We start from the raw sequence: 12751 nt of genomic DNA on the forward strand, positions 1-12751 counted from the left end.
AAATGTAAACAATAGTGACTCCTGTGAATATTTACAGAAATGTAAACAACTCCTGTGAATATTTACAGAAATGTAAACTTTAATGACTCCTATTAATATTTACAGAAATGTATCCCCAAATTCTGCTTTTCTGTCGTCTTTTTCAAAGGAAAAAACTGACGCAGCTGCAGCATGCCTACACGTGTCTGTTCAGAGACTACGATTCCAAACTGAAGAACGAGGTCAAGACGGATTTAGTCACTTTTTATATTCGTGTCTTTGTGTTGTTCTTGTGTTGACGTTCCTCTCCTTGTGTTGCTCCAGGAAGGAGATCTTAGCAGCCGCCTGGAGGACGCAGAGCGAGCGCTCGCCTTGAAGCAGGACCTGATCGATAAACTGAAGGAGGAGGTGGAGCAGCAGAAAGGTTCGCTGGAGACCGTCCCTGTCCTGACAGCGCAGGTACACCCGCACACCTGAAGCTTCTTTACACGGCAGTTCTGTTGCAGATTCAATGAACGTTAAGAAAACGGGTCAATTTATTTTAAATTGCTGGAAATCTGTGAAAAAAATCTGCTCCTCTGTTTACAACTTTCTCCCTTTTGATCTGTTGGCTTTTAAGTTTCCAACCATAGTTTATTATTTTACGATCTATTAGGATCACTAATGAGCTTTGAAAGCAGAAGTCTGTAACCTCCTTTACTCAGAACCTGAAGTCACTTTAACTGCTTTCATTTCCAGATTTTATACACGTTGATATTTGTCAGAAGGTGGCAGAGTTGTACTATTTACTGGATTTAACTTGAACTGCAGCTTTGAGACACACTTTAACTTCCCTGTAGTGAAATCAACAGTAGCCCCTTATTAAGATGGATACGTATATAAAATGTTATTTAAAGAGTTTAAAGTTCTGTGTGAACAGTCGCTACTTAAACTCAATTTCTCTCTAAAAGAATCACACTTTCTGACCAGAACATGACCCAGTAGTGTTTTACTTCAGGCAAACGCCTAAAAGAGGACGTGACTAGGCTAAAAAATGTTGTTGTTTTTTCTCGAGCTTTGACACTTTGAAATTTGACAGTGGGTGAAGTTCTGGGTGGGGGGCTGTATAATAGAAGCAGGAGTTTTGTTGCTTGCTCAGACCTTTTTTGATCAAAATTAAGTAAAAACTGTAATCCAGCAAAAAAAAAAATCAGAATCATTAAAGCCAAATAACAACAGGAATCTGAGAACAGGGTGAACATTTTTATGCAGAATAATGAAACCAACACTCCCACTTGAAGAGATGCACGTCACCTTGCGTGTCAAAGTTTTAAACCTGGGCTATTCAACTGGCGGCCCGCGGCCCACTTCTGGCCTTTGGTGACTTCAGTCCGGCCCACAAATGAGTTCAGGAATTTTTATTTATTTATTTATTTATTGGGGCTCTAAGTTTGTGTTTTGGGTTCTGTTTATTGGATTTATGATTAAATGCAACAAAATAATCAAATTTAAAAGGTACAGATCATTGTAATAGTTGGTTTATTTACATAAAGACTTTAATTGCTGGCTGTCCGGCCCCTGAGCAGTTCAGCTGAATAGCTCTGTGTTAAACCACCATCTCAGGCCTGTTGGTGCTAAGAGCATGTGTTGGGGATGACTCACAGCTACTACCACACCTATTTTTATCTCAGTATGTGTAAAATTGACAGAGCTGTGGCCGTTTGTGTGTTTGTTGAGTACCCGCAGCGGCGATCTTTAAAATCCGTCCAGTGGTTCATGAGATATTTTGCTAACAAACGGGCAGAGTTGGCTCTAACGGATGAAGGTAAAGTTTGAAACGCAGCTCTTGTGCGATCGATTCGGGTCTTGGAGTATAATTTACAGCTCAGTCTGTAAAATGGATATTTTGCTAACAGAAATATAAACAAGCACAGACGCAGGCAATTACATTATCGCCTGCCTTTCAGTGCAGCTGGCAGTAATAATAATAATATTTCCTATTTCTTTAAACCTTCTTGTACAAAAGTAAACGGTTAGATTTTGCCTGATTGTTGGCGTCAGTGAACATTTTTTAAACGGACCGTGTTCATTTTGACGCGCCTTCTGTTTGCTTTAGATCAGTTTTGTTCATCTGTGTTCAGAATAAACTGGACGGTACGTTGTGTGTTCCTCAGGCTGAGATCTACAAGGCAGATTTCCTTGCGGAGCGAGAAGCGAGAGAGAAGCTGAACCAGAAGAAAGAGGAGCTGCAGGAACAGCTTAATCGGGCTGTGGCCGAGGTCGACAAGCTCAAGAAGGAGATCCTGTCACGGTAAAACAAACCTGAACTGTAGTCTCATGTGTCGATGGCGCTCGGTGAATGTGCTTGGAGCTCAAAGCTTCGTTTGGGTCACTTTGGATTCAAGGAGACGTGTTTGTTCTTAATCTCCATTGCTAATCTGATGCTGAATCAGCTTCTTCAGCTTTACTGCCGATGTCATCAAAAGCAGTCAGCTGGATCTGCATTTGTCCTTTCATGACATCGCTGATACAAACCAGAGGCAGATCTTAAGTTAAAAATCAAATGATGCTCGGCCTTAAGGTGCAGGATCTGCAGCAGAACCTGAACCAAGACGAGGTCGGTTAGATCTAAGCACCGGTGTCGGTACAAATCAGGCAACAGAAACTGTAAACGTTTATTGCATTCTAAGAGTTTACAAACTTGTTTGTTTACATTTGAACGCTGACGAGTTCACTTCGGACAGTCTTTGTGTATACTGAGTCGTTAATATAGTTCCTGGATAAAAACAGAGTCGGAGGGAGAACGATTGAATCGGAGACACCAGGTCCAATGAGAAAAGGTGAAGTTCTTCTCTCGTCTTCTGAGAAGAGACGGCGACTAAAAGCTGCGAGGACGAGGGTCGTTGTGGGGGCGACATCGAGAATTAAAGCAAAGGTTGGAGCAAAGATCTTACAGGGATGAGCTGAGACGTCTGAACTCAAACAGGAGAATTTATCGAACTTATCGTCAACCTGTTTAGTTGTAAACGACGGGTAGTTGTTGTTTTCTAACGTTATTTTTACAAAAACCCCGACGAGTTTACACGAGGCTGTTTTTCAGCAGAACTAGCTTTTCCACTGCGGTTTCCCTGTTCACGAGCACCGTTTTCTCTCAAACCAAAGCTTTTTGAGTCCACGTCTCAGAATGAAGGTCTTGGGGACACACACACACCCCCGCCTCCCACAGAGACGTGAAATTGGGCGTGCGCTCTACGGACGTCTGCAGTCAGTTTCTCTGCACAAGTAAATCATCGACGATAACGACGACAGGTAGCAGAGTGCTGTTTGTGCTGCTCACACTTTTCAACATGTAGGAACAAACCAACCACATCCTTGGTCCAAACGAACGGTCCTGTATTCACTATTTTGGATATATTTTCATACTCCAGACTGCATGCGTTTCTCGTTGAGAGTCTGGCATTGGTGTTGCCAGATATGATAATTATAGTTTTTTTAATTATACACCTGTCATGATCTGTCTGTACATGCGTACATAAACGTCTCGTCCTGCCCATAACTTCTGACTCACTCAAGATAATTTAATGAAACGTCATACACTTCCACATCGTTAGACAGACTATAACGTACACTTTTCATCACCCCAGCTCCAAAGTCCAGGTCAAAAATCAAGGTCAAAGTTAAAGCAAGGTCTTCTCTGAAACATTGCTATAGATTGTTGTACAATAGTTTGTCAGTGGACGTATAATGTGCCATTTGCTGTTCTGGTTAGCGGTTAGCACTGTTGCCTCGCAGCAAGAAGGTCCTGGGTTCAATCCCTGGTTGGACCTGGAGTCTTTCTGTGTGGAGTTTGCATGTTCTTCTCATGCATGCGTGGGTTTTCTCTGGGTGCTCCAGTTTCCTCCCACTGACCAAAAACATGCATGTTAGACCGCTTCAGGCCCAGACCTCCCTTGCAAAGAGATCTGTGATCTTGATGGGATTTGCCAGGTTAAATAAAGGTTAATAATACTGTTGTTATAAAATATCTTAGTTTCAGATTCAACGAGCGCAGTATTACTGTGTAATCAAGTTTTACTGTTGTCAATTGGGCTCAGTAAGCATTAGAAAACGCTAGCGGTTCCATAGATGGCTCACGTTTAAACAGGGCCAAGTGACATTACCCCAAACATTTAATGATGTACAAAATGTGTTAGAAGCATAAAAAATAAACTTTAAGAGTAGCAACTTTGGAGATGCAGTACTTATTGTACTGTGTAAAAAAACCATCCTGAATTTCTTGTAACCTTTTAAAGAAGTCTCGTTCAGGGATTCTCTCGTTCTTCTGAGGTTTCCTGTTTCTGTCCTTGTGCCTGACCACTTTCAGAGGAATGTTTTTGGTTAAACCATTAAACTCTGACCTCAGTCAGGAATAAAAATGCTCCTCAACTCCAGAGACGAGTCGGGGTTGAGTCGACACAGTAAATAAATATATATTTAAAATCTGATCTTGAGGCTGCTGTTACCAACCATTTGTCACAAAGATGTTTGCATTTCTTAGTTGAATCTTTGAAAATCATCAAATATTACAGTCAATCCAATCAACTAATGTGTGCCAAAGTTGTAAGTTGTATAAATAAATTAAGAAAAACTAAACCAAGAAATTCAACTTGGGTGCATTGAAAGTATAAAAATACTTCTGGTATTTTATTTGATATATTCAAAGGAAGCTAATCGTTTCGGACGTGCGTTGTTCTTATTTGCAGTGTAAAACTTGTGTTTACAGCTTAGAAAACAATCTGAACGAACACTGAGTGAAAATGGTTCGGTTCAGTTCTGTAAATCTGTAGACGTTTTTAAACGTTGGATCAACCTCAAACGTGCTCGTCTGTTTCAGTGAACGAATGGAGCAAATGAAGATGAGACACGTGAAAGACTTTCCCCAGCGGCCCAACCACATTCCTCCACCGCAAGGTACCTTACGTGCACGCAAACATGCACTACGATTTGCTTTAAAAAGTGTAAAACGCGACAAATGTGCAGTTATTTAGGCTACATTCCACTGCTGGCAAACGTAACTTCAATCTTTTTTTTCCTTATCATATTTTTTATGTCAGTCTGAACGTGGCACATCTGATTTTTATTGTATTTATTTATTTGACTGAGAATCTACACCAACATGCCAACGTGTATCGAAACTAGCATGGTGGGATTTCACATCCAGTACGTCACTCCCGATCCAAAAATACAATTCTGAATCCTTGAAACCTTCAGAATCGATCCACGCGTGCTAACGTGTAGCGTCGATATCTCCTGTGAACACAACACGCAGCGTGTGGCGTCACGTCTTCTGTGGGTCGCTTTAGAACCGTGGACTGGTCACATTATAACGACCACACAGAAACGACTTAAAATGAGTTCAAAAAGATCATTTTTTCTGCCAAGAATAAAAAACATTCAACGAGCTTCGTGCTTTAGTCTGTAGATTCACCTTTCACCACAAGATACTGTTGCCTCTTACCCAGAATTCATTTTGTTTTGTTTAGAAAATAAAACATTTAGGATCGTCTTTTATTTTCCAAGTATTTCGTCAAATCCCACATACCCTGGGCCTTGCACGTGGAAATGATTGTATCAACGTTTCATTTCCAGTTTCGTTGGTGTGTTATGATGCTTTCTGCTTTTAGACATGTTTTATGGAGGAGCCTTCAACACCGTCCCTCCGGCCCCGTCTTTTCGGAATCAGGTACCCGTCAACGATCGAGGAGCACCAGGAACCGAGGAGCTGCCCGATTTATGTTGTCCGAAGTGTAATTACTTGGCCCCAGACATGGACACGCTGCAGATACACGTCATGGACTGTATACAGTAATGAGCAGGAAACAGATTTGTCGATATTTGCATCCAGCTCTGACAACAGACCCCGTTTGGTTGCACCTTACTCTCTGCCATGCAAACACACAACCCCGGTTTGGATCTCAATGTTAAAAATTAAATGTGTTCAAATCAAAAGAAGGCAGGTCGGGGCAGTCGGAAGGCCTTATAATAAAGTGAAAGAGACGTCACGTTTTCCCTCTACTGCTTCGTCAATTTGTCTTGAGCTGTAGATTTCTCCGTCGTTCATCCTTTTCGAGTGGTTTTATTTTTCATCCCAACACCTGGCCTTTTGTCCACTGACACCTCCACCCCCATGCATTGCTTCTGATGAAGCTCACCGTTTTTTATTTTGGACATGATTCCAGTTTCATCAGCCTTTTCCTTTCTCGTGCAAACGAGGAGTGAACCACACGCCATGGAGTAAACGTGTATTTTCTGACTGCATCCTTAATCCAACATATCAGTATTTATCGGACCTAATAAAAAATGTGATCAATCAGGAATGACTTCTTTTTTTTTTTCCTTTCCAATAAAATAAAGATGCATGTGATTTTTAGCGAGCTTTAAATAAAATGACTAAATATGTTTTGGTTGCAAATGTAGCATTTTTGCATTACCTCAAAACGTGTTGTCTATTAGAGATGGATTTACTCTTGTTGAAAAAAGTAGCCATTCTCTGTGTTCGGTGCCCGTGTTTTGATTGTGCCGCTGCTCGACCTCTGATGCTTAACCTGACCCGTAACCCACCTCGGAGCTTGTTGTGCCCTTTATCGTGTCTTCTCTTTACCTGTAATGCCTGCTATTTATCGATATGAATGTAAACACTGAGGTTCTGTCGCCACTTGTGATAATGTTGTTTGTAATTAAGAATCATTTTGTTGCAAATGTTCAGCTGTTTGGGATTTGCACAATAAATTAGTTATTAAATTGTATTTGTGTCTTGAATTGGTGTTTTAGAAATTGGAATGTGTTGCAAACCACTGGACGGAGCTGCGAAGAGTGAGCAGGGTCGCTTCTTTTGTTTGTTAAAATCAGGTCTCTCTTGTGAATGAGTCCTCGAGGCTCAAAGGGATTAACTTGTATAAATAAACGCTGAATGAATAGATATTATTTAGCTGTGAGGGCCCAGAAAGAAGTAAAATAACCAGAATCATTGCTACTTTAGCTGGTGTTCAACTAGTTTTAACATTAACCGCTAACTTTAGCTTTCAGCTAGCCTTTGCTACTTTTGCCATTTACCTAATCTTTTGCGAAGTTTAACTTTCAGCTAGTATTTTCTACTTTTAGCTTTTAGAGTTCAGCTCTAGCTCCTTTTACTTTTTATTTAAACTTTTACTAAATTTAGCTTTTTTTTTTTACTTATGCTACCTTTAGCTTTCAGTTACAGTAGTTGTTTGCTACATTTAGCTTTTGGCTGATACTTTTTCTGCTTTTAGCTAGTCTTTTGCTTCTTTTTAGCTACAATTTTACTGTTTTAGTTTGTGTTTAGCTCATTTTAGCTTTCAGTGTTTTGCTACTGCTTAATTTTTGCTTTTAATTTTTACCTAACATTTTGATAAATTTAACCTTTTTCTAACCTTTTGCTACACTGCCAGTCTTTTGCTACATTTAGCTTTTGGCTATTGTTTTGCTGCTTTTACAGTCATTTGCTATTTGTGGCTACAATTTCAACTAATCTTTTGTGCTTTTTTAGCTTTTAGTGTACTCGCCTAACTAGCTTTTACATTTACTTCTGCTAAATTTATTTTTCATCTAAATTTTTGCTTAATTTAGCTTTCAGTTGGTCTTTGTTACATTTAGCTTTTAGCTAATGTTTTGCTACATTTAGCTAGAATTTTTCCTATATATTTCTTCAGGAATTTGCTACTTTTATCACAATTTCCGTTTAGCTAATTTGTGCTCCTTTTAATACCTAAAGATTGTAGCTGACCTTTCTACATTAAGTTTTCTAACTTTTGCCATATTACACTTTTGGCTAACCCTTGTGTTGCATTTTGTTTTTAAATAGCCTTTTGCTACGTTTAACTTGACCAAAATGTTTCAGCTTCTTCAGAAGTTATTCAACACGTAGCATTTGAGTTATAGCAGAAATGCAGTTAATCTAATGAAATATGTTGTGACTTTAAGCAGCTTTTTGTTAACCTTTTCTTTAAACAATTTCACAATATCTTTAATTATACTAGAAAAAATTGTATTTCCTGCAAAAATGTAGTGTGAATGCTGATTGCTGAATAATTTTGCTGAAAGATGCTTAAAAACCTAGAGTTTATTTAAAATATGTCAATAGCTAAAAATCTGAAAGGTGACGCAAGAAACACAAAAATAACAAAAATGCTGTAAGGTTGAAATTGGGTTCAAAAGCTAAAATGTGTAGAAAAGTGTAATTTGAAAAATAAATGGTGTGAATAAAGGCACAAGCAGAAAAAAGCTAGTACAAAGCAAATAAATAAATAAAAAAACAAACTGCTAGCTAAGAGCCAGAAGAAGCAAAATGCTTTTAAGAAATAAAGAAAAGGCTATAGCTTGTGTGGTATGGAGGGTGGAATGTGACAAAAATAAATAAATAAATACATCATGAAATAAAGAACTGTAAATGTCCTTAAATAATAATTAAATAATTAAATGTATCAGTTAATTATTTAATACATTATTAAATTATTTAATGATGGGAGCATTTACATTACATTTAATTGGGAGCTATGAAATAAATAAATACACAGTGAAATAATTAAATGTATTTTTAAATGAAAAAAAAATCTTAAATGCCATTTCATTGTTTAGTGTCAGTATTTAAAAGGTACATTTATTTATTTCATGGGACATTTCCTTGTGTATTAAACAATTTAATTTTATATTTAATGATGTATTGAATAAATTGTGTATTTAATTTTGTCACATTCCACCCTCCTTAAACTGAATTCATAAGTAGTCAAATGCAAACACAAAAAGCTAAGAAAACGCTTTATTTGTTTGTTTGTTTTGTTCTATTAAACTATAATTGAAGGGATAAGGCTAAACTCAAAAAGCACATTTAAACGCAACATGGTAAATGGTACAGTCCAGAGTGGTACAGTCCAGAATGGTACAGTCCAACCGTCCTGGTCGTTTAAGGAAGCTCGCGCTTTGAAGTAGAGCCGGAAACTTGTTAGGAACTTCAAATTAAGGCACACGTTCCTTTTATCTAATTATTCTTGTGATGTAACAAGATATTTTAACTTTATACTTAAATTTTTGGTGCAAATACAATGTGAGATATTGGCTCATATTTTATACGGACTTGAAAACGTCCAATGAAAAGTTGGTTTTATTTTATTTTGGTACGTCGTGTCGTTTCCGCTCACGAACGCCGCTCAGCTTGTCTGTTCCTACTTACGGGACTTGGACCTCTGTCCTGCGTGGTTTTTGAACCGACCTTCGTGCAGGCATGTCAGGCTCCAGTCCTCCACCCCCCTCGGAGGATGCTGTGGTATCTGCGGGGTGTTTCCCCCCCGGATACAAGCCTTTTAACCCCGAAGAGCACGGCCTGGATCGCGGGTTCCGTCTCACCGCCTTCTCGGACCTAAAGGGATGAGGATGCAAGGTCCCGCAGGAGGCTCTGCTCAAACTCCTGTCGGGACTCGAACCGGACCGGACCGACGGCTCGGGGAAAGCCGAAGACCAAGCCTCGCAGTTCGTTGAACAGTTGCCCGGCCCGCGGCTTGGTGAGGAACGAAATGATTTCGTTTTTTAACTCGGAACATTTGTTCTCGGAGCTAACGTCAGTGTTAGCTAACGAGCTAACGTTAGCTTGTTGGCAGGATGACAGCTAGCATCCAGAGAAAACTGGTTTAACTGTTAATTTGTTAACATATAATCTGCTCTCGGTCCTATTATCTGGTTCCCCCATCATAAAGACACGAGGACAGATAAACAAAAGGACAGATGTGTGTGAGCTGTTAAATTACACAACTGTAATGATTTAGCAGAATATTTCTAATTCTCTGTGGGTACAAAGTTCATCACTTACTGTACATTTTTACTATCGTTTAACATAAAGTAACAAGTTCTGCCAAAATACTTTGATCTATCCTGCAAGAATTGCACTGTAATATCAGATAACGTGTTTGTTTTTAATTTTAGGTATTGGGTTGGACAGTTGTGTGATCCCCATAAGACATGGAGGCCTGTCCCTGGTCCAAACCACTGATTTCTTTTACCCTCTCGTTGAAGATCCGTACATGATGGTGAGTCATTGAATCACTGTCTACTGTTTTTGTCTGTACTTTATATGTTCTGTCTGGAACAGGTCCCTCTTTCAAATGAGTCCCTGTGGCTCAACATATAAATAAAGGTTGAATGAATGAGTGTGCACCCCCTCACACACAATCAGTGGCAAAACAAACCAAAGGTTTCAGTCATTTTGTGTTGTCTCGCAACGTGAAACCAGTTCGGTCCCTTTCAGATCCAGAAATCAGAACTTTAGATCAACCACCATGCATCGCATCCACGTCATCAATATATATTTTTCGCCAAAGCTAAAGGAAAACGCTAAATTGATCCTTACTGTTTTCATGAGAGTTGAGATGGGATGTAGTAGGCAAGAGCTGCTAATCCAAAGTGTTAATTATTTGTTTATAAGAAAGAGTTTTTTACTGTTTAAATTTTGCAGTTTGCTGTTCTGACACATGCACACTTTATGAGAAACAGCAGATCTGCGCGCCGCCTCCTCCTCCTCCTCCTCACTGCTGCGATATTAAAGTGTAACTTCTGACCCAAATCCAAGAAAAATGCTGTGGAATGACGTGAAGTGAGCGGTTTATATGAACAAACGTCTACTGTAAACTGAGGTTTCCCTGGATTAAAAATCCTCTAAATTGACATGAAGGGCTAACCGCATGTTATCGGCTCATTTCTATTTATTTATTTCTTGCAGCGGTTGAGCAATAGTCTTCTAGGATTTCTGAAATTCTTTTAAGGTCACCTTGGTGGTGCAGAAATTCTGTTTTATGCTTGTTAAACTATTAATGTGCAGGTTTTCATAGAACGAACTGAAATGGGAACAAGTTGTCTTTAAGCCGACAAACTTTTAAATCATTCAAGCTCAGGAATTTTTTTCTGCATTAATGATTCACAGGTCAGGGTTACAGTTCTCTATTTTTTTACATTAAGAGGAGTGCCTCAAAAGTTCTGCACATTACTGGAGTTGTATTCAGTCCTACATTCTCGTGTTCACTCTCACACACACGTGTTTGGTGTCGTTATCAAAACAGGCTGTTTTAGTCTCTTGAAGAGCTTCGGGAGTAAAAGAGAAAACCGTAAATGCTTTAAGGAAAAATAAGCCATCGGCATTGGAGGATGGTGACGGACGTGTGGCCCCAGTCATGTGACTGCAGGAGTTTAGACCGGAGTAACGTGATCATGGTCACATTTCTAAGTCTGACCCAGATGGACTGGGGCTTGGTCATTGCCAACATGTTGCAGAATTATAACAAATCTTTCTGCCATTTGTTTTTGGAATGAAACAAAAGACCGGACTGACTTGTAGATTAAAAATCGTACCTGCGCTTTTCCATTAAAGCGAATTTTATTACAAGAAACTCCGATTAGATGACTGATCGTCAGAGTTCAGGTCAGGATGCAGTAAAAACTACCGTGGTTTGAATCTTTAGATTTAAAGACACCCTGCTCATGTGCTGCTTCCTGTTCGTCAGGGGAGGATAGCGTGCTGCAACGTCCTCAGTGATCTTTACGCCATGGGCATCACGGAGTGCGACAACATGTTGATGCTGCTGAGCGTCAGCCAGAAGATGAACGAGAAGGTACCGCTTCTTTTCTTCCTGCCTGGAGTCCACCGGCACTGAATCTACTTCACTGCAGTTTAGTTCAGCGTTTTGATGTTTAGTCCTCTTAAAAAGTGAGTTTTAATAATTATCTTTGTAGACTTCATGTTCCTGTTGATGTGAAGTCACTTTTTTTGGACACTTCGTGGTTTTATTTTTTATTAAGTTTGGAAATAATTGTTTCACAGACGTCTGAGTCATCTCTTCAGAAAAAAAAAAGTAAAAGAAACAGACGTTTTATAAATTTGATCCATTTTTAAAGTAATGTAAGTTTTTACACAAACGTTTTTGTTACAAGTTTGAAACATAAAATTAGCTGATTTTGTAACATTTGCAGCTCTTGTTGATAAAACAGGACTTCGTTCTTTACTCAGTCTTTTTATGTTTTTGTCTTTTTTTCTCGTCAGATCAAAGCTGAGGCGTTTGTAGGAAAATTCAGAGACGTTTTTTAATTTTTTCTGTGGAAACAGGACCGAGAGCGAGTGATGCCGCTGATGATTCGCGGGTTTCGAGACGCCGCAGAGGAAGGCGGGACGTCGGTGACCGGCGGTCAGACGGTCGTCAACCCCTGGATCATCATCGGAGGCGTCGCGTCCGTCGTCTGCCAGACCAACGAGTTCATCATGTGAGTGCCGTGAAGAACCTCTGGTTGAATGTATTGTTGGTGTTCATCAAGTGTGCAGTCAGGGATGTTACTTTTTAATTCATCGAGCTCGGTAGCTTTGCTCATTTCCCTAAAACAAATGGAAAAATCATGGAATGTATTTATTTTTTGGAAAGGGGAATATTTAAAACAGACACATAAAATAAAAAAACTGACTTTAATCACATTTTATTCCATCTGGACAAGTTTTTAACTTTTACACTATTTCTTCTTCCTGCTGTCTTTAAATGATTTGGAGCAAATTCAGATTTTCTTCCTGCATTGATCCGGTGGTGCAGCAGATCTGGGGGGGGCGCTTGGTTCTGTTGCCAGGGTGGGGCGCCCCGCTTGTATAATAGTAGGGGAAACACTAAGTCCTAACTAACTAGTGTTGGTTAACACTTTAGTTAACTAACATGCTAGTTAGCATGTTAACTAACATATTGGTTAACACTTTACTTAACTAACATATTGGTTA

General features: G+C 39.3%; 2 protein-coding genes across 2 annotated transcripts in view; both read left to right on the plus strand.

Moving 5' to 3' along the window:
* The window catches only part of ikbkg (inhibitor of nuclear factor kappa B kinase regulatory subunit gamma), a 19305-nt gene extending 12937 nt beyond the window's left edge, over positions 1 to 6368 (plus strand). The window contains exons 10-14 of the mRNA XM_037685050.1: positions 149 to 221; positions 304 to 438; positions 2133 to 2269; positions 4832 to 4908; positions 5622 to 6368. Of these exons, the coding sequence (XP_037540978.1) occupies positions 149 to 221; positions 304 to 438; positions 2133 to 2269; positions 4832 to 4908; positions 5622 to 5806 (607 nt within the window). The 3' untranslated portion in view covers positions 5807 to 6368. The remainder of the gene's footprint in view (positions 1 to 148; positions 222 to 303; positions 439 to 2132; positions 2270 to 4831; positions 4909 to 5621) is intronic.
* A 2813-nt stretch (positions 6369 to 9181) lies between these two features.
* sephs3 (selenophosphate synthetase 3) overlaps positions 9182 to 12751 on the plus strand; it is a 6854-nt gene continuing 3284 nt past the window's right edge. The window contains exons 1-4 of the mRNA XM_037684420.1: positions 9182 to 9512; positions 9931 to 10034; positions 11502 to 11609; positions 12101 to 12255. Of these exons, the coding sequence (XP_037540348.1) occupies positions 9236 to 9512; positions 9931 to 10034; positions 11502 to 11609; positions 12101 to 12255 (644 nt within the window). The 5' untranslated portion in view covers positions 9182 to 9235. The remainder of the gene's footprint in view (positions 9513 to 9930; positions 10035 to 11501; positions 11610 to 12100; positions 12256 to 12751) is intronic.

The sequence above is a fragment of the Nematolebias whitei genome, chromosome 11 (assembly GCF_014905685.2).
Source record: "Nematolebias whitei isolate Nwh7 chromosome 11, NemWhi1, whole genome shotgun sequence".
In the NCBI taxonomy this organism is placed as follows: Eukaryota; Metazoa; Chordata; class Actinopteri; order Cyprinodontiformes; family Rivulidae; genus Nematolebias; species Nematolebias whitei.